At 36.9% G+C, this 22,239-nt stretch overlaps 1 protein-coding gene across 1 annotated transcript; it reads left to right on the top strand.

Moving 5' to 3' along the window:
• The first annotated feature begins 3,515 nt into the window (after window positions 1-3,515).
• Window positions 3,516-10,320, top strand: LOC6567186. The gene is made up of 9 exons (XM_001992737.3): window positions 3,516-3,605; window positions 4,071-4,587; window positions 5,455-5,574; window positions 6,363-6,447; window positions 6,582-7,048; window positions 7,342-8,051; window positions 8,466-8,636; window positions 8,696-8,849; window positions 9,180-10,320. Exons 2-9 carry the CDS (start codon window positions 4,207-4,209, stop codon window positions 9,783-9,785), a joined length of 2,694 nt encoding a protein of 897 aa, XP_001992773.2. The 5' UTR covers window positions 3,516-3,605; window positions 4,071-4,206; the 3' UTR covers window positions 9,786-10,320.
• Window positions 10,321-22,239: the final 11,919 nt, after the last annotated feature.

Genomic DNA, 22,239 nt, shown 5'->3' with positions numbered 1-22,239 from the left:
CAATTATTATTCCCAAGTCTGTGGCGAAGCGGGCAAATAGCTGCGAGCAAAACTATTTGTAGATTTATAATTAAAAGTTACTTGTAGATTTACAATTAAAAGTTACTTGTAAATGTACAAATTGTAGTTAACTGAATTAGTATGATTTAAAAAAAAAAAACAATAAAATAAATAAATAAAGAATTAAAATTGGTATTGATAATGTTTATTTTTCTATTTGATATAGTAATATGTGATTGCTGATGGTTTGTTTAAATATGAGGAGTATTAAACATGCCTATTTAGGGAGTTTGGTTGATCGATCCTTCGATACGGCCAACTCCGGCACATAATCCTTGCAGAAAGGGGCGGAAACTCTCCTAGTATTATCAAGACAGTTTTAAAAGTAAATAAATACTTATACCCGCTGTGAGGGTTAACAAATTGTCTCAGCAATTAAAACTGTAGTGTATTGAATATGCAAATAAATGTTAATTAAGAAAATTATAATAGTTTAATTATTGCTTAAGTCAACACATATTCCCGCTTAATAGAAACTTAAGAATGCAGTACTAAGTTTAGTTTATTTGAGCTGCTACCCCCAAAAGAAAGTGATATAGTCAGGGGCGTATGCAGGAGGGAGCAGGGGAAGGGTTAATTGTCCCCTTATATCCTAGCAATACATACAAGACACATTTGGCCCTTTTATAAAAGACTAGGTACGCCCTTGGCATATAACCATCTCAACTGCTAGTTGAAGCTTTACTCGTTGTTCGTCTCATCACTTTGGTTATTTTAATCATTATTTCAAATGAAGTCGACTGCTCGTGAATTATGCCAAGTGGCATAGGTAGGTCTTCTGCTGTGGCGAATTGAAAGCCAAAATTCTTTACTTGGCAAACTCATCAAAGTTGAGTTGCCTACAAGGCAGTAGCAGAGGGGATCGGCAGGGGTATATGAGTGGACTGATACTGTTGCTATATCTGTGTGTATCGCTATATATATAAATCATATGTATATATATATTTTTGGCAACTGCTACTTGCTACACTGCCGATAGAGAAATGTAGAGCTTAAGAATGACTATAAGTTGTCTTGAATTTGTTTGCGTTGCTGAATTTTCATTTCAATTTTCTTGCTGCAGTTTTATTTAATCTTACTTGAGGTGCAACGAGTGCGTTCGAGTGTTTACTTTGCGGAAGTTGTGGGTGGCTTGGCAGGGAAGAGGGTGGGGAAAACGTGACATGTTTGCACTGTCGGTTGTATTTTGTTAAATATATGCGGCTTAGGTAGACTCATTCATTCGACTGTTTTTCACTGTTGATTCTTCTTTCCCATCGACTCGAGCCGAGTCGCATTAGTTAATTTGTTGCATATGTTGCATATAAATATTTGAGTGGATTTGCCACAATTTGTGTGTTGTTTACATTTGCAAATTAATTACGGAAATTGCATAAAGCTCGCAGTTTGACTGGAGTTATGGACTCCGATTTCTTCTAGCAATTCTGGTAAAGAACTTTGGCCATTAGTTTGCCATTGTTGCCGTTGCAATGACAAAAGTTTACCAAACAAAACTGTTATTCCCAGTACCCAGGGCTGTGGCTCGATTACGATGACGATGTCTTTGGCTTCGTTTCCTGTTCCGCTTCCTGTTCGCCGCCTCAAACGCCACTTAGAAGGCGTTCGAGCACCTTTTTCTTTGCATATTTGTTTTGAAAACTTTTCAATTGCTTGCTGAATTTTCACACAAATAAATACGCACACTCACACACATACAATGCTACAAACCTAAAGACAGGCAGAAAGGTGGGGAGATCCAGCGAGAAATGGAGAAAGTTTGGTAGACTCTCACACAAACAATTGTCATGGCAAATATTTTGTCTATTTCTCTTATCCTCACAGCTCTGCACTTTTCATTTGCTTCGTTCGTTTTTGCCTTTTGCAATTTGCTCCCAATTGATTTCAAACACTTCAAATTTATTGGTTTTCAAAAACTTTACGAATTTTATTGTTTCCGCTAATTCTTTTGTCCAGCTCAGCAAAATACAGCCGGCCAGAAAGACAAACATCTGAACATTCAACAGTCAGTCCCAAAAAAAAAACCCCAGAATATAATCCTTTCTACCATGGAGAGGCTACACACTTGTCTACACTCGTCATAGGTGGGGAGAGCTGGAAGCTCATTGTGCATCCTTTCGGCTATGAAAATGGCATAGAGAGATATATGCACAAAAGTTGGACCGGATATGAAAGTCATTGAAATGAAGCACTTTTAGATACTTATTAGGATTGGGTTCTGTGTGTGTGTCTATGTCGGTGTTTGTGCTTGGGAATTGCATATGGCGGGCATTTGAGATTCGCTTTAATAAGCAAGTAGAACGTGTGTCTTTGCTTTAAACCACAGCCATATCTTAAAGCTGCTAACGCCTCTACCTAATGATAATTTCGGGGTGAGTTAACATCTAGTGGATTACACAATATGATTAAATTCGGGAATTGGTCTAAAAACTAAAGTATGTATGTATCTATTAATATATTATTAATTTTATTTCTTTTAATTTTGAATTTTGAATTAAATTACTTCGTTATAATTTTATACAAGTAAATTTGTAACTTTAATTTGGTTTTTAAATTTTAATGTTTCTTAGTATTTCCTAAAACATTTTTAACATTTGTGAACTGTTTTTAGTAGGCACTAAATAAAAATAAAATAAATAATACATCTAAATATGTAAATATTTAAATTTAATTTTTTAAAATTAGAAATCCTCTTATTTTTCAGGAATTTATTTCTTAAAACAAAATATTTATTAAAATGTATGTCAAACCTGTCTTAAAAAATTAGACATTCTTTTTTAATATGTTTGAAAAATATGCCTTGAAAAGAAAAAAAAAAACTAATGTTTGGAAATACACAACTCTCCGTCTGATATATTTAAATAAAATATATTTATTTTAAAAAAACTTTGTGAATAATAGGGTGATTAACCATTGTCACCAAAATTATGGCGATTTTATAATGTTAAAGATTTTTTTCTTTTTTTTTTTGCTAGTTTATTATATATTAGAATTGTGTAATTCCTTATAAAAATTGTATGTTGTGAGTTGATAAAGCCAGGTACATCTGCTAATTTATAAATCGCTTCTTTGAGCATGAATACATACTTTATATATACATACATATAGATTTACTTTGGATAATGCAACGGATAGAGACCATATTAAGTTGCTGTGATTTAAACAACACAAACAGATCCAGCTTGATTGTTTGTATAACCAAAACAAAATTTATTCAATTATTGCCACAATTCTTTTACGGCTTGGCGCGCAATTTTCAAGTCAGCTGGTAATATTCGAATAAGGACAGCAACAGCTGCTCCTGTGGTTGCCACACACTGCGCATGTCCTTTGAGCAGGCTCAGCTGCTCTTCGTTGTATACAGAGAAAGAGTAGAAGAGATGCAGTTGAACTTGACTGTTTTGACAGTTGGCATAACCAACCAGTCGAAACAACGAAAGTGTGAACAAGTGTAAAAATCTGTATTAAAACCTAGAGTGAAAAGCAATTACTATATTTAAGGCTGTAATCAAGCTCACAATAGTGCTACCCAAAATGTATTAAAAAAGGTGAAAGAAGTGCAAAGTGTAGCAAGTTCATGAGTAGTGGCCAAAACGGAATCGCACTCTTGTCTTAAAGCCAATTTGCTTTCGTCTAGGTCAAAGTTGGCAGTTACTATTATTTCAGCACTGGACTTGGTTAGCTAAAAAATTATAGCTTTGAATATCGAATGCATTTTGCTAATCAAAATTTGAAATCAGAATCACGGAAATGCGCTGCACTGATTTTTATTGATTTTTCCTTTTTAATTGGCCAACAAGGAAAACTCTCAGGCAGCTGCGTTGACGCTCTCACTCTTTCTTGCTCTCCTCTCGCTATCCCACTCTTTCTCTCTCTCTCTCTCTCTCTCTCTCTCTCTCTCTGTCTCTTTGTATCTCTTGCACTCTTTGCGGCTTATTCAGTTTTGTTTTGCTATGCGTTTTCGTTGCACTCTTTTTTTGCCTACCAGCTGACACATTGGTTTGCTTTTGCAGTTGCCACAAAAGAAAAAGCCATGCCAAATACCTAGAATCAAGTGCAAACACCCATAAGTCAAGCCAACCCACAACAACATCCACAAGTGTCCAAAACTAACCACGTACCAACTCACCCACCCTCCTGCACACCGCCATGTTAGGCAGCAGGAGCCCCCCATCGTACAAACAACTCGCAACGGGAACGGGGGGCTCCGCCAGCGCCTCCACTTTCAGTTCCAGTTCGAGTTCCACTTCAAAGTCGTGCAGCAACAGCTCCCAAAGCGGTCATCACTATCAACAGGCCTACGTGGGCCATTCCCACACCTGTTACCACCATCAGCAGCAGCAGCAACAGCAGCAGCAGCAACAGCATCATCATCATCATCATCCTAGTCACGCCCACGGGAGCCGCACCTCGCTGACGCCTACGATGAAGCGCGGCAAGAAAAACTGGGGCAGTCGTGAGAGATCAAGCATGAGTTTTCTGATTGTCATTCTCTTTTTTGCTGTCTTTGGCCTCATCATTTTAACAGAGGTAAGTTTAAGGGACACTTAAAAAAAATGTATTTAAGATATTTAAAGGAAGACAAAAGCTGTACATTATTAGATAAACACAAGTAAGAATGATACGAGATACTCTAAACTCAGCTATTAAATATATTATTCTAAGTCTATTCGCACTCAAATGTAAGCATACTTGGAAGTACTTTCACCAGCATCTGCTGACAGTAAGGAGATCAACATGAAAATATGTATCGGATTATATCTGGTGTTTCTTATCCGATGATGTACACAGTTATTATAGTTAATCAATGTTATGTCAATGCATGTTAAGTATCTATCGGAAGGATCTCCCTTTAAAATTTTGGTTTTGTCTGCTATCAGGAGTTGATGTGGATCGTTGACAGGCAGGCCTGGTTGTTGATGCAGATCAAGAATGTCTAACGTCTAAGATGCTAACTTTTGACTGTAACATACACAAAACCATTATACACTGTTTACCAAATTTTACTGGGTTCAGGAAATCATTACATCTATCTCTAAATAGACGAATAAACAGTCTAATATGACTGCTCTTATCAAAGATTACAACAGCGCTATCTTTCAACAAGTCTTGACAATGAAAGTTCGTAATAAAAAGTCAAAGAAATATTAAAGTAATACACTAGTTTCTACTCATAAAGTATGCATTAATTAATTACCATATTGCAATGGATTTATGATTGCAATTAGCTGGCGTTAAGAATTCAGCGTGCAATTATTCACAGACCAAACCCTAATTAATATGCTAAAAGTGAAGCTGCAAATTAGCTTAAAATTCAAGCGAAGGTCCCTCTGTGGTCTCATTGTGCCAGCAACCCACTAACTAACATTATTTCTATTCTATTCGCATGCACTGCAGGTATTCATGATCGATGAACGCTCCCACAGCGGCTTGATGGCTATGAGGGCGGGCGGTGGGGGTGGCGCCAGCCTGGGCGGCCGCATCGGCGACTCGATGCCAGATTATGATAATGTTAAGGTAAGTTTTGTTATGCAAATGAAATTGCAGCGATGGCAGCGACGGCAGCGATGGCAACGCGTTGCCAACCAAATGGTCAACAAATGCTGTTTATTGTTGTTGATCCACCTGGCCAAACTACAGTTCGTTGCAACTATCAGCAGCAGCTGTGGCAGCAGCAGCAGCAGCAGCACGAACGGGGACAGCTTTCAGCTTAACTATTGCGCCCATTTTTATGGTCTTATGGTCTCTTTGCGGTGCCGTGGGAAAACAAAAGATGTTGCCACTCGCCATATTTCGCTGCATACTTTTCGGCTTGTGGCAGAGATTTGCATATTTAAGCAAGCTCCACATCGCATAATGCATATGATTTACTTTTTCCTCCTTATTTTTTGCGAAATGGCACCCAAAAATAAAGCAGACTTATTTGGAACCTGGTGCAGTGCAATGCACTTAACTAGCTTATGACAGTAAAAACATATATGCATATAGAGTATGATAGTATTGAATTGTTGTTTTATAGTTACGAAAATTCGAAATAACAATAAAAGCACATTTCTTAGTGAAAGAGGATTATATGCCAAATTGTGTCAAATATAATCCATAAGCTTTCTCATCTGAAAATTGCATTTTCCTTTTGAAAGCCACAGCTAAAGGATGAAATTGTCCGCAAATGCGACCACTAAAAATGTTTATTTTGGCGATAAAGCACATCGCTAGATTTTTATATATTTTCACAGATTTTTCTTTATTATGCTTGCCATTTATTGAATTCCTTTTCTTGATTGACAATAAAATTGTGTTCACAGGACGACTACGATCTGGATGACAGCATTTTGGGTGATAATAAATTAGGTTTTATACAGTTTCGTGACAATAAACTTAAAATTCAAGGTAAGTGTCAAATGGCAATCAGCGCCAGACAATGGCCCATAATGCAATCAAAGACAGCAATGGCTTGGCTAACAAAAGCGACCCGTTACGTATACGCCTTATATCTGATGCTATTTCATTTTGTATTCGAACAGATGCCGCAGGCGTCGACGGTCAACATCCCCGCTATGCGGGCATGATGCTCAATGGCGCTGTCGGAGCAGCAGGAGTGGGTGGAGGAGCTGGAATCGGTGCTGGCGCCTTTGGTGTGGGTGTTGCTGGCGGTGGCAACGGCCTCAACATGCCATTGATACCCTGGGGCCAACTGCTGCCCGCCAAGGTGGAGGAGACACTGCCACATTTTCCATTTGGCACCGCGCCCAGTGACGGCGCCTGGCAGGTTGTCAATGGGACCCGCTTCAAGTTCTTTGTCTACTCCGCCTACTTTGATCGGCGAGATGGAGCCCGCCTTGTGCGCGTCGTGGGCGCAACCAAAACACGTGGACCAGAGCGCGTCTGGTGCCGATTTTGGTATGGACCAACGACACACAACAGCAGCGAGGCATCCTCATCCGCAGCACGTGCCAAGTACACCTCAGCCACGGTAATGGCTCGCGTCAAGGTGAGTTTCAGCAACTGACCGATTACTTTAGGGAACCTTACTGTTTAAGGTTAGTTTAGGTTTAGGTTAACTGTGTATACGGAAGAGTATAGCTATCTAAGCTATACTCGAATTCGAGTCACGATTAATTGAAATTATTAAACAAAAAACAAAAGAAAATGTTTTTGCTCTTATTACATTTTTAAATTTCCTTTGCTTAACTTAGTTTGGGCTTGTCGTATTTATACAGTAATAATTTTGCCCCAGAGCTAAATAAACAATGATTAATGATTGATTTATTAATGCATCTATAGATCATTCGAGAGAACTGGAATCTTAAGTACAGCGCCTGCTTTGTTTTGTGTCCGGTGCGTGCCCCATTGTTGGATGTGCCCCAATATGTCAGCGTTGTTTCCAGATTGAGGGCACCGCCTGGCAATTTAATAACGTTGCGCAACACGGATCAGGATGTGGACTTTGCGGCGTCCTCTAGCAATGGAAGTGCCACTGGCCCCAATCGGCGACCCTTGCCGCATGCACCACCCAGCGGCGATCAGATACCGGATCGCATGGCCGTTTGTGTGAAACCGTTTCATTTCAGCTATGACCAGGCGCTGTATCTGATGGAGTACCTGGAGTTCTATGCACTGCTGGGCGTGTCACACTTCACCTTCTACAATCACACGCTCGGCCCGCACGCTTCCTGTGTGCTGCAGAGCTATCAACGTGGTCAGGTCCCTGGCAATCTAACGGCCTTCGACTGGGAGCCTCTGCAGCCGGCCGAGGCGGCCAACAATGCAACGCCGCGTGTGCTTAAATCGTTGCACTACCAGAGACCCACTGTCAGCATTTTACCCTGGAATTTGCGCATGCGCTCTCAGAAGGAGATACGCACCGAGGGCCTATTCGCTGCTCTCAATGATTGCCTCTACAGGACAATGTATCGCTATAAGTATTTGGCTCTGGTCGATCTGGATGAGTTCATCGTGCCGCGCTACACGGACACGCTCAACGATTTGCTAAGGTGAGTAGCAGCCACAAGGCAACTGGCTACTTAGCGGGCATAGAAGCAGGCAGGCAGAAGTGAGATCCTTAGGAATGTTTGGGACAGTTGGAACCAAATTGTCCTTCAATTAGATAGTACAATCTCAAGCATTTTAAGAATTGAAGTAATACCAATATGGAACAAATGACTTCTGATACTTATCGATGAACTAATGAGGAAATCGCCTATAAAGTCTATTTATAACTAACTTCTGATGGTGTTCTATTGGAGTTTACCTCCAGCTAAGGGACAGTGAGTTGCTTGACCCCACTAAAAAAAGTCATGCAAGTCAAAATTGTTGAAGGAATTAGGAAATCTGAATTGGTTTTTTGTATCCAGGACTATATTTGAATAAACAATAATCTCAAACTAATCATACACTTTTGTTCACAGCTCTCTTAATCAGCGCTTTCGTAATCGCAACACTGGCGCCTATTCGTTTCAAAATGCCTTCTACTATCTGCAGTTTGCCGATGATCCGCTGGCCAGTTCGGGCATATCGGGTGGCAATGATCAGCTGGGCAGTGTGCGTGCCTCCTTGGTTACGCAACGCAAGACTCGCAGGTGAGTTGGCTGTGAATGCGTTGAAAAATGGTGTGTGACTATGTTCATTTACCCAACAGGCGCTACAAACTGCATCCGCAGAAGCAGCGCTCCAAATACATATGCAAGCCAGAAGCAGTGGTTGAGGCGGGCAATCATTTTGTTTGGGAATTTTCGCCAGGAATGGGATCGTTGAATGTGCCACCAAAGGAGGCCATTTTGCAACATTATCGAGTGAGTAGAAAAGTACTGCATAAATTCATAAACTGAGAAACAACATTTGTTCAATATTAATACTAACAATTAATTATTAGTTTAATTTAATTTATATTAAGTTGTCTATTATTTTCAGACTATTTATTAAAACAATAAGAAACGGACATTTTTAAACTTAATAATTGTCAAATCTTATGTTGCCTAAGGACGGTCTTGGGTACTCTAGGGTTATTTATCTTTGAATATTTTCAATTCAATTAATTAAAATTAATAAATTTGAACAAATCTATAAGAACTTAAATTAGTATTAAATACTAATGTAAACATTTAATTTATTATGCTGCGTAGGTTTGTGAATTCGGAGGCAATGATTGCATTAAGGCGCCCTCAATTTTGGATCGCACCACAACCAAGTACGTGAATCGCTTGGTGCAGCGCGTCGATGCCGTTTATCGACATTTGCGACAACGTTGCGATCTGCCCGCACTGCCCACGATACCGAGACGGGCCAATGCCCAAGCGGACCAGCAGCACAACGAGAAGCCAAAGTTACTACAGCAAATGCGTGAATTGAATGCACTCAAAACGAACGAGCAGCTCAAGGAACAAACGAGTGCCACAACGAAGCAACCGCAGCTGGAGCAGCAGCAGCAGCAGCAGCAGCAAGAGCAAGAGCAACCAAAGGCAACGATAAGGAAGATGACGACGACAACAACAACGACAAGGACGACACAGATAAAGCAGCGAAATAACGGTAATAGCAATGGCAACAGCAAAGCACAGAATCCACTCAAAGCAGCAAGCACAGCCAGCACAGCGAGCGCAGTGACAAGGACAACAACAACGGATGCCAAGCAGCTGGCGCCACCGGCAAGTGTGCGAAAGAAACGGAAGATGATCGTCTTTGAGCTAAATGATATGGGTGCTCCGATAGCACGTGTGGAATACCACTGAGATGAAATCGAACTGATTGGCGATATAGTGAGTCACGCGTGAGTCGTGAGAGTGCGTGAGTGCGTGAGTCGTGTGCCAATTACGATTAGTTGAGTTTTAGCAGCGAAGAAAGCAGAGCTTGAATATTTTGAGAATAGATTTTAGTGTTTGGGTTGTGCTTCAGAGCGGTTGTTGTATTACATTTTGCTCAATGTCATATCAAATTTGGAAAATGCGAGAGAACAATACCAAAAAAGTCCATTCAACGAATAAAACTCTCATTGTTTTTTAATTTTGTATGACAGTTAACCATATGATTTTATTTACCTTTCGTATACTAAATAATGAGCATTTAAATTAACTTAATTCATTGGTCTGTTGTTTTGGTCATCCTAAAAATAACTTTAAATAGAATACATACAAAATTATTCCTATGCAAAATTCTGAAAATTCCTAATAATAAAGTCAAACTGTTAGCCTAAGTTTAGTGTAAGCGCCCAAAATTCAAAGACAAAAGCCCCAAATACTGTTAGTTGTACGTATATATATATATAGATACATACATATATACATTTTTTAATTGCAAAGCGTTTGAAGTTATTTTCACAGCACCTTCGAGCTAAGCACAAAAATAATGAAATAAATACATAAAACCAATAGGATCTACACTTACTGAGGCACTTAGCTAGTCCCCTAAATCAACTTGTATTGCGATCAAATGACAGAAATACTAAGTAATTAAGCAATAAACAGAATCGAATTTTAAATGCTTCAAAGTATCTCACATATTTCTATATTTTATTTTTGGCTTGAAACCGCAATATAAGAACTTAAGACGCATCTACTAAACAATTACAAGAATATTTATACGAAACAGTATTTAGTAATAGTGCTCAGTAATAAAAAATTAACAAAACATACCCAACCATATGGGAAATTGTTTGAAAATACATTGCTCAGTCTATTTATATGCTGGTTGGGGTTGTCTTGGAGATTTTTACGATTACCCCTTACACTTTATAGCTAATTTTGTAAACATAATTATAGCTTAAAGCATTGCTAAACTTTCGTCAAGCTGGCTAAAAGCTCTTATAAATGCCTCATATAACACAATTGGAATGCAAAATATGACACTTTGTTGACATAAACTGGTATAAAACGTTATATTCGAAGAATTTTCTTGGGAATCTGGAATAAAACCAGCTTCTCGTATTACGCATTGTGAACCATAATAAAAGCTTGATTGCTTTTTTAGAAGCATATTGCACAATTTCAGATATAATCTGCAAGCTCGAATTTTACAAGTACAAAGCAAATTATGGTATAAGGAAAGATTTTATGGATAGGACTATAAGCGTTGGTTGTATAAATTCCCGTGTAGAGTAATGAGGCAAGTAACACTCAAAAGGGGAAATGAGAAGCTTTCGTAAAGGATGAGTGAAAGTTACTTGATTAATTTATTATAACTCTCGAAATTTATTGCGTATGCGGATATTAGTATTATATATATTAAGGTTATATATATTAAGGTGTGTTTAAGGTGTGTTGAGTGAACTCCCTGGCAAAATGTGAAGTTCCTCAAAATTCGCTATATTCTTGTATTGTTGTTACTTGAAAAGAGTCGATAACTTATAGTTGCAAGCTGTATTTTTAGTAACAGATATGAAGCATGAGTATGAACTGTTAGAATTTACACTCTGGTCAGTTTTACACTGGCCGATAAACTCGGAATAAACTGGAGCCGAACTCAAATTGCACCAAGAGCAACCGCAACACAAGTTCAGCTACAAGGACCAGCCCAAACTCATGCAATTTAAAACTATGATTCACAAGGGATGAGAGTTATGTCGATGAAACCAAAACAAAAAAAAGATACCTGAAATGTAACAGGAAGCAAAATGACTTAATGCCCCGCGATTGCCATTCCAATGGCCAGACACTGACAAGTGGCAGCATTTCGGTTTCGCAACGGCGATGCACTCGAGCAAGCGGGGCACGTGGCACTTGGGTCAGCAGAAAATGCTGAACGGTGCAGCAGCAAACGGTAAATGGAGTCATAATTGCAATGAAATCGAAAATGAAAATGGAAATGGAATGCATGCCACATGAGCAGAAAATGTTAAATAAAGTTATTGATTTATGCATTGAAATTGTGTTTTTCTCATGCTAATTTTATTGACCCACTGCGAGGACTATTGTTGTTAAGGTGTTGATAACAGTGTTTAAAGTTATTATATTGCATTATAGCTCTTGCCCTCTTACTCTCAAAAGATCTTCGTATATGTATTGAGTGAGTATTAATTGACTCTTATTCCATTATTGTTGAGGAGAGCCCAGAGTTTCTGGATGATTTTGCAGATTCTGTTGAGAATGATTGAAATATTGAATAAGAATAGTCTGCTCAAAAGCATCCAATATTTATTTTCAATTTATGTTTGTTTCAATTGGTAATTAATATTAAGAAATAAAGATTAATAATTTAATGTGCAACAATTATGAATTCTTATTTTAACAACGGTTCTATTTTAAATTCAAACTTAACTTTTTTTATATCTTGTTTGATATTTGTCGCCTATTACTTTCAGTATTTTCGGAGGTTGCATTCTGCATATTTTACACAATAATTTATTATGTTATTTTATATTTAATTCCAAATTATGTTGCTTGAACTGATTTAATTTGGTAAATTTTAGCATGAACAAAATGCGGGCCAAAGGCAAAGAAAAGTTTAAATTAATAAGCCCATAATAGGGTGGCCATATTAATATAGGGGCTAAAACTTTAGACGAAATTAACTTAATCGACATTAAAGGTATCCGTTTTGGTTGTGTTTGTATTTCGTGTGCTTCACCAAAACTGGCAAGGTTGGATGAGGATGTGGACTATTGGAAGTTGTTTTCAAGGTAGTTGGGAGATAGAAGCAGCATAAGCATTTTATTAGTCTACTGTTTGTTTTGTTTAATTATGCTGTCATTAAGTTTGTACCACACACACACATACAGGCACGCACGGCAACGCACGCAAGGACAAGGACAACTGTAAAACCGACGGTTACATGTCTAAACGCAATTATAGCCAAGTGCCGAACAAAGAGCAACGGACATTTGACAGAGACGCCGCTATAGATATGTGTGTCGGAATGCATGCATGTGGAAGTACTTAAATACATACATACATCTATGTATTATATACTCTTAATGTGGTTGAATTGCTGCTGGTAAGTGGGCAGACTTGATATCCACCATTGCCACCGTCCTGCGAAAAGTCGCGGTCTGTTGGACACTCTCGGCTAGACATTTAATTTGCATTTTCCACTAATTGGCTTGCATACGACACATTCTCGCTTCGCCTAATTAATTTAATTAGAAATGTATTTCGGCACACAGAAGTTTCCTACTTGTCTTCCTTGATATGTGTGTGTGAACAGGGGCTGCATAAGCCATTGTGGACACTGTTTAAGCTTATGATCATTAAATGTTCGTTAATTCTTTTTATTATAAATATAGTAACATTTGCTCACATTCAATTTTACTTCTATGACTACTTGTAAAAATAAATTAAAAATTTGGATGTTTTTAGTGCTTCCGTTTTTTTTCGAACCGATAAAAGGAAGTAAAAATGCTATAGTCAAATGAACTCGACAACGATTTTTATTCTAATTTTATTCTCAAATTTCCCAATAAAAAACTTTACAAATATAAGCAGTGGTGGAAGTGCTGTCAGTTCTAGTGACACAGCTCCGACTGTCCCCTTCTCGCATGCTGATAAAAAATAGATTCATTTGACAATACGTTTTGGACTTGGGGATTTCTCACAGTTGATGACTAATATGTCAGGAAAAATAATGTATGAAGAAGGCATAGCTTTTAAAATTTTGGATTTAACTACCATCGGAAATCGATTTATATCGATATTCGCGAAACGCAGTCGGACAATTCTCTGACTCTGCAATTCATCCAGCTGATAATAAACTTTTTATTACTTTTTGGGCTCAGAGTATAGAAACTTGATGAAATGAATGATGATAGCTCGTACAGGTATTTGCTGTAGAGAGCTAAAGATATCTCTTAAGACTTTAAAGATATATTAACTATACTAACGGTTAACACCAACATTGAACGGTTTAAGTTTTTATTTGCAAATATTTGTATTTGTATTTGGATAGTGGGTTAAGAAATGCATTCAGATTTGAAAATACCTAGTCTATATTAGAAATTTGAAGCTACTGCAAAGATCATGCGAGTCGTGGCCTCATTTTCACTTTTGCCCATCTATGAATCCATGGCTCTTTGTAAGGTGTGCCTTACACTCGGCGCTGCTATGTCGAGTATCCTTTTATGTTTTTATGCTGACCTCAGTTTCTGCAATGAATGGCCGGGCAATGGAGTCTGGACAGGGATGCTGCCATGGCGTGGCAATCGCGGCCATTAAGTCATTTTGTTTCCTGTAACATTTCCGGTATCTTTTTAGCAACCTCATGGTCTGGGTGGTGGTGTTGCTGGCCGGACTGGACGAGCATACTGGCTGGTTGGCCCTCGATGATGCCACGTTACTGTGGAGGTCTGTAAATGCTTTTAAAGTAGGTGGCTGCTTGTTCAATTTATTGCTCACAAAATGCATTGTTGTTGTTGTTGTTCTCAGCGCTCGTTGGCCAAATGCAACTGCCTTTCAAATTGCAGCACATAAAGTGTTGTCTGAAATTAACTTGCAGTTTTTATGGCCAGCACAGATAAAATTGTTGAAAAACTTCACACTTAATGTTCAGATATTAAATACTATCAGATAGCATTTAGTAAAATTAAATAACTATACATTAAGAGTTGTGTCAGTTAACTAAAAATTGCATATTATTTAAAAAGAGTGAAATTAAATAAATATTTATGTAGTTTTGAACTGAGTTAATTCAACATTATATAACTGATTATCTGAGCATATAACTGATTATTTCGAGTATATGTACTAAGTCAAAGTTAACTTTGATAAACATACGAGTCAAGCATTATCCACACCCTGAACTGTTGTCGAAAAATCAGTTTTAGTGGGCCAAGAAGTTGATTAGAATTGACAAGCTAAATAGATATGCAAATATGTGTGTACCACACTCAACCCATTTGCTCTGATCATAAAATGGGTGGGGAAGTGGCCCTGTACTATTCCCAATTGACTGCTGCAGTTGCGCACACTCAATCACTTAAGTAGCTGTCTGCTTTTTTTTTTTTTTTTTTTTTTGCGGCTGCTGCTGCCATAAACACTAATTTAAAAGCCCATCATAAAGATCAGAGTAAAATGCGTACACAGATTGCACATACACACATTTCCCTAAGTGAATGCAGCGAGCAGTGAAAATGTGTGTGCATTATTTTGCATATATAAATACACCAAAATGTAAACCAAAACCAAATCTAAATCCTATGGCAGCGCTGCTTATACGCCGCTTTGCCTGGGGCAAGTGCATTCGTTTGCCCCTTGGCGCACATGAGGCAGATTTAGAGTGCCAACTGTATTTTTTTTTTTTTTGCTCTCTTTTGTTTTTATCTTGTCGCGCTATGTGCTGCTTTGGTCGCTCTGGGAATCAGGCAGCAGTAGCAGCAGCAGCAGCTAGGAGTGGCAGCAACATTTGTTCATAATGAAAATACCTGACGCGCATTCAAGCTAGTTACAGTTGTATTGCCTGGCAATCCCAGCTACAACACTGGCTCTATCTCAGTTGCAGCCTCATCCTCAGCCACGCTGCTCTTCTGTTAAATGTGTAATAGCAGTCACTTAGCGCTCCCTCCTACTTGCCCCTGCAACCCCCCGTCGCTGTATGCTGTCTTTACTTCATTGGCACAATCCCCAGACTGAAGCAGCTCTTTGGGTCGTTTCATTGTTTTGCTCTGCTTTTATGTTTATGTTTTTTTTTTTTTTGCCACGTATTTTCTTTTAATGCGCTGCGGATTTGCTGTGAAATATGCCAGCATAGAGACACACACACACATGCATGTGTAGTGAAGAGTATGCCCGTATCTGGGCGACATTCCCGGTTGGCACTGCGGCCCAGCACTTTTATGGTAATTAAGTTTATGCTAATTTAACTTATTGCCACTAAGTTGGCCCACATATGCGGCCAGCCGCAAAAGTTGGCATTGCAATCGCGTATTCTCATTTTCGTATTCGCCTATTCTATTGCCTGACATTGAAAATCCATTTAAATGCAACACTTAATTGAATTGCCGGCCATTAAAGCCAAAGTAATTAATTGAATAAAAAGCAGCATACACAAAAATTAAGTTGCTAACGGCGATAACATTCCATATGATAATGCCCACTGCGTACATTGCTTGACATTTTATTTTCCCATATCCGGCATTCACAATTATACAGAGACGTATGTATATATGTATGTACACATATATGTTCGCATAATGTTGAATATTTACGACTTAAAAAGCAAACGCGTTATTCTTCTCAGCCTTTCTTCTTTCTGTGCGATTTTTGTGTATGTAAATTGCATTTAATGCAATAAATCAGTTTTAATCAGCGCACAGTCCACACAGCTGAGCCTTGCCGGACAGCGTCTGTTCTGCTCATGATAGGCCTCTTTATAAATATATACAGGCACAGGCACCAGGCACCACTCACACACACTATCCCATATACATATACATATATGTATATTCATACCAGTGGGTGAATTCAGTGTGTTTTTGGGGCATCTGTGACTCAGGTGGCATAAGCAAATGCACTCCGTAAGAACGTTGCTTCATTAAATATTTGCTGTACATTGGTTTTTTATTAAAATCCGTTCATTAAGCTGCACAGAATGGAAAAAGTGTGCACAAAGCGATTGCTGCATATTGCATTGCAAAGCAAAATTAAAAAAAAAGTTGTATTTATTCTTTTTTATGATATTTTCTTATATTTCGATATGTGATTTTTTGCAATTCATTCAATTTTATATTAACTAAATCTTGCTGTGTATTTGTGTATATCAGCAGCTTATTATTATTTATTTATTTGATTTTATTTTTTAATTTTAATTTAATGCTTAAATCTTTAGAAATTAATTTTACTATTATTTTAATACCTAAGCTTGATTTATATATATATATTTATATATACTGTGCTGCACAGATATATCAATGTCGTAATAAATAATAAAAAAGGAAAGCGTAAGTTTGTGTTAAATGAAAAATGTGTAAAATGTTAATTAAGTTTTGCAAAGTGTGTTTGTGCATTTTCGCATTTGCAATTTAATTGTACAGCTTAAATGTGTTCAAACAAATGCAACATGAGCGCAAAACACAGCAAAAAATTCTTGGCCAAAAAATGTGTACAAGTTTTTGGCATTGCCAAATTATTTGTTGCATGTAAAATTTGTTGGAGTAGAACCACACAAACACACACAGACCACGTTGGGCACGCACGCAGCTTGTTGCAGTTGATGTTGTTATTGTTTGGCATTGGAGGACGAAAAATTCGAAAAGATAATTCGAGGCAATTACGTTGACATGCCAAATGTTCAGATGACCTGCTCCTGTTCTTTGTCCGGTTCCTGATCCGAGTCTTGGCAATACGCCATTGCCACATAGTAGGATTTATAGCACTCCTGACTACCTTTTACACATCTACCACTATCAGTTTGCAATTTGAGCCTTTTTTGAATTATTTCCATGTTCCTGTTGTTGGTTCTCCAAAAACGCACACAAAACATTTTTTACGCCCCAACTGTTTAAGGCTAATTTACGACTACGCTCAAATTCGAATTTGATTTTGTGTTGTTTTAAAATAAGAGAATTCGATGCTATCTTGATTTTCTAATACAACCACTAGCAACATCCCTGCCACATCCACTCTTTTGTCGGTTGTTTTGCATTTGATATTGTTTTTGCTGCGGTTTTTGGTTGCTTTGTTTGTTATTTTCTCCACAAATTTGTCACTCTGACTATGCAAATTTTGTTCTCGTTTTGCAACATATATGTGTACGTATGTGTGCCTTTGGTGCTTAAATAATTCAGTTATTGTTCCTACTACTTCCCGAAAACTTTTTGGACCAATGAAGTTTTAATTTTGCGGCCAAGTATTCCGGCTTAGACATTGTATATATGGGGTATATGCGGAGCATAAGTTAAATTATCTAAAAATCCACCAATTATTGTTGCAAATTTGCTGCTAAAATGTGAAACGTCATGCAAAAGCTGCATTAAAATGGCCAGTTTGGTTTTACGAACAAAGAGCTGTTTCTAATTTTTTTTGTGTGTTCTGTTTGTGGCCTTGGCATACATTTTTTAATTATTTTTTTGTATTAATTTAATTATGGTTTATGGAGCTTTAAATGTTTGTCGGCTTTCAACAAATTGTGACGGCTTTTAATATGAAAAATAAATTTAAAATGTGCGTTCAATTTGCCCTCTATTGACAAGTGACGACAAATCTAAGCCCCCATTTAAGTCAATAGCGGGATTTTCCATTTAATGTCCATTTATTTTGTGTTTATCTATGGAAAGATCAATCCCATAATGAGTAATGCAATTAAAGTGAATTATTTTCTCGCACGCACATTTGAAAATGAACGAATTGATGGAGTACAACACTAATAGAATTAGCAGATTAATAGATATATATTTACTGACTTTTTTTTTTAAGTGTTGTCGAGATAAATGAATGCACTTAAGTATAGTACTTTCTGTAATTAATTCAAATATATATATATATATATATATATATATATATATATAAAGAGTCAGTAAATATATATCTATTAATCTGCTAATTCTATTAGTGTTATACTCCATCGTATATATATATATAACTATATATATATATAACTCATTATTTTCCGAGCTTAAATTGATAAATATTTATTAGTAGACTTACAAAATACAATACAATATTGCTATAAGTTTTAAACTTTGTTTGATTAAATTTACCATTGCATTTATTTATAATATTCAGGTTATTCAAAATCAAATTGTTGATGTAAGTGGATGCTAATTGTAATAGCGATTATCAATAGTTTTTCATATGGATGCAAAGTCAAAGTAGCAAAGGGAAAAACTTTCACTTTTGTGTCTTGCTCAACAAAGGGAAACCCAGCACAATGCCCCATTTACATTGTGGATATACTCGATGCTGGCAGCGCATAGCCATTGATCATTATTAAGAATAATAATAAAGTCACCTGAAGAAAATTTATCAAAATCATAAATCATTGCAAATTGCTACCATTTTTTTGTTTATGCTACTGAGTGTGTGTGTGTGTGTGGGTGTGTGTCCAATAATTTCTCAATACATGTGGCGGAGCTGGAAATATTTGCAAGCTGGCGCTGAATGGCGTGCAATGAAATAGATTGGAGTCAACTGAGTGCTGCAAAGAGTGCATAACTGTACAATATGAGTGAGTATGGTTTTGAGTGCGAGTGCAAATGAGTGACTCAAGATTGAGTTCATTATGTTAAGTGCTACTCTTTGCAAATTTTCTCTTTTTGAATTGAGTGCCTCGTCGGACTGGCTCAAGAGCTGTATTACTTCGTTACTTGAGTATCAAAGAGAAATTTTAATTCCGTTTGAGTGTTATTATTCGACAATAATCGAACTGTTTCTCTTAATTTGTGTGAGGCTTATCTGAATAAACTGTTATTGCAGTTGCATTTCATATCTGGTTAAGACACTGCTTTAAGCATTGGTATTAATTGGCTTCATTTTATTAATTCATTTAACCCGCTTAGAAATACATTTTTTAATGAAATATATTCTGATCAAAAGACAAAAATATTTTGAAAATATATAAAATTCCAAATAACATATTAAATATTAAATTAAATAATTGTTATATCGATTCAGTAACATGCCCATATATGAACTATTTTTCAATGCAGAAATATTAAAAATATCTTCTTTTTTTTACCTATGAGGAAAATACACTCGAGTCACAATGCTCTCTTATAGATGAGTTGTTTCTGAATTGAGTATTTTAATGTTTACACACAAATGCATTGGATTTTTCATGCTCTGAGTGAGAATTGTTAGCGTTGAAAACACTCAAACCCAATTCTCTTTACTTTCTAAAGAGTACAGTCGGATAACTCAATTGAAAGAGTTGTTAAATAGGTTTGTCCTGCATTTGAGCTCTTATGAAGTCCAAGATACAATTCGAGAATTGAGTTTAGCCAGGAGAATCTGGTAATAGATATAGGTTAAAGGGCAAACGAATGATAAACAGATGTGGCATATAATTTTTCTGAATAGTCAATGGCTTAGCATAACATGAATCAATTGTATGTATTTCAGCACAGTTAAATAAGTAATTATTTATTTACAACCAGCTAACATATAAGGTCTTCAGCTCAAAGTATATATTCTTGATTGCTTGATTATTAATAAATATAAAATATCTAATACACAAGTGGACATCTACGAAATTCAACATTATTTGTAAGCCCCTTCAAATGCATGTATGTAATTATAGCCTAAGAAGCTTAATATGTATCTGAAGTATTTATAATTACAAATGAAGTCGATCAGCAATGAACATAAATAATCGCCAATAATCAACAACTGCAGGCCAAAGCCACTTTATGGCATAGAAATGCACTGGCAACTTTTGCAGTCGACTAACGCGTTCTCAAAGGAAAGGCAAATCAACAAACCGACAAGCGAGCAAACAACAATAAAATGAAACCATAAATTCATTTGGCACGGTTGATAGCCACTTCAATCGCCGCCGACTTTTTCTCCTCATCATCATCATCATCCACATCCACATCCACATCCTGGTGCTCCTCTTTGGATGTGCTTCACCTGCTGCTGTTGCTGCATCGTTTTGGTTCGCTTTGAGCAGCGACTTTTTAATTAAAATAAAAAATGCAACACTCACGCGCACAAAACCGAAAGTTGATGACGAAGGTGGTGTGTGGCTTCGGATTCGGATTGGAATGGATTTGTGAAATGGGTATAATGATGATGAGTGCGCGAAAGTTACGACAACAATAAAAATTAAGTTAAACATGTGAACACTCAGCGGACAAGGCATAAAATCAATGTGCGAGAGTTTAATGCAATTCGCAAACCAAAACACTCAACTTATCACTTGCGTGTGTATATTGGCGCCGACAAAGCAACAATAAACAATTGTACAATTGTACGCACAAGGACTGCAAAATTAATTTTTGCTTTTAAATAATAGGCTTATAAAATAATTAAGCGCGTATGGCTTATGTGCTTAATGGTTCAGTCTACTATATGTGAAAGCGTTATGGTGGCTGACATTGGTGTGTGGTTAACTTTGAAGGGTCATAAAAATATGAAAAATGCTTCGCGAAATTTGTTAAATATTTCGCAATTTTTCGCAATCATTTCGAACACGCTTAAGCGGCAACAACAACAACAATAACAACAAGAATAGCAACGGACAATAAATTGTTAAAAATCAATTTACGAAACGAATGCGGTTAACTCATTTATTTGACTGCCTGTTCAACTTGTTGTCTCTCGTTTTTTACTATACATTTATTTTGCACTCCATTTAAATTAAATGCATAACGAGCTGAAAATATACACGTTAAGCGAGTCGAAATTCAAAAGTCATGTGCAATGTCAATGTGCCACAACAATATAACATTTAATGGCCTTTAACTTCGCTAGAATGAGAGCAGATTAATACTTATTCTTAATATCGATACACTCATAATAGCTTAAAGCAAGTTTGCCAAATTAAAAAAAATATTTATATTTTTTTACTTAACCTTAAAGTATGTATTTCTGATTTTATTTTCTTAAATCGATAGTTTAATTATGACTTTGCAAATCATTCAATATAAGATACCGATATCTGCATCAAAGAGAAGGTCGAGAAGCTAGCCCAGACATTTTATAACAGATGTAATTAATCAACTATTAGTTTTAAATTTAAAAAATCATATTTTATTAAATAATTTGTTTGGTTTTTAAATCAATTTTCCCACATCACCAATAATTAATATGTAGCATATATAACAGCAAACACATATATTCAGAATTGAATTAATAATAACGTAATTATTGGAAATAAATAGTTTTTTAAGTCAGACTCGTTTATCAAACAATGTTTATATAGTTGAGAGTATTTTGTTTGAACGCTTGTAGTAAAAATAATGTTGTTTCTTTTACCCAGCTCATCTCTAAAGGTAACGAATATAAACTATGTTAAAATGTAGGAAATCTGTGTGTACGCACAGTTCGTAGCAAATTGAATAAACTCATTAATGTATAATGTACAAAATGGTCAGCAACATTGATCGACACGTTTCAAAAGTTGCCTGATGCGATATCCGCTTAGTTTGCGCTAAGGAAAATTCCCTGACAGAATGCACAATGTTGTTAATATTGTTGCAGTTGTTGTCGTTGTTGCTGTTGTTGCTGTTGTTGCTGTTGCTGCTGCTGCTGCTGCTGCTGCTACTGCTGCTGCTGCTGCTGCTGCTGCTGCCTGTGTCGGTTGTTAATGATGATGGTGCGTGCT

This window comes from Drosophila grimshawi, unplaced genomic scaffold, assembly GCF_018153295.1.
Source record: "Drosophila grimshawi isolate 15287-2541.00 unplaced genomic scaffold, ASM1815329v1 contig_1377, whole genome shotgun sequence".
Taxonomy (NCBI): Eukaryota; Metazoa; Arthropoda; class Insecta; order Diptera; family Drosophilidae; genus Drosophila; species Drosophila grimshawi.
This window is presented reverse-complemented; position numbering and strand designations above follow the sequence as displayed.

What these genes read in the sequence shown, in the direction of transcription:
- LOC6567186 (XM_001992737.3), top strand. Translation starts at nt 4,207, where the DNA reads ATGTTAGGCAGCAGGAGCCCCCCATCGTACAAACAACTCGCAACGGGA. An exon ending in GCCTCATCATTTTAACAGAG is followed by an intron (nt 4,588 to 5,454) that starts GTAAGTTTAAGG and finishes CATGCACTGCAG; the next exon opens with GTATTCATGATCGATGAACG. An exon ending in ACGCTCAACGATTTGCTAAG is followed by an intron (nt 8,052 to 8,465) that starts GTGAGTAGCAGC and finishes TTTTGTTCACAG; the next exon opens with CTCTCTTAATCAGCGCTTTC.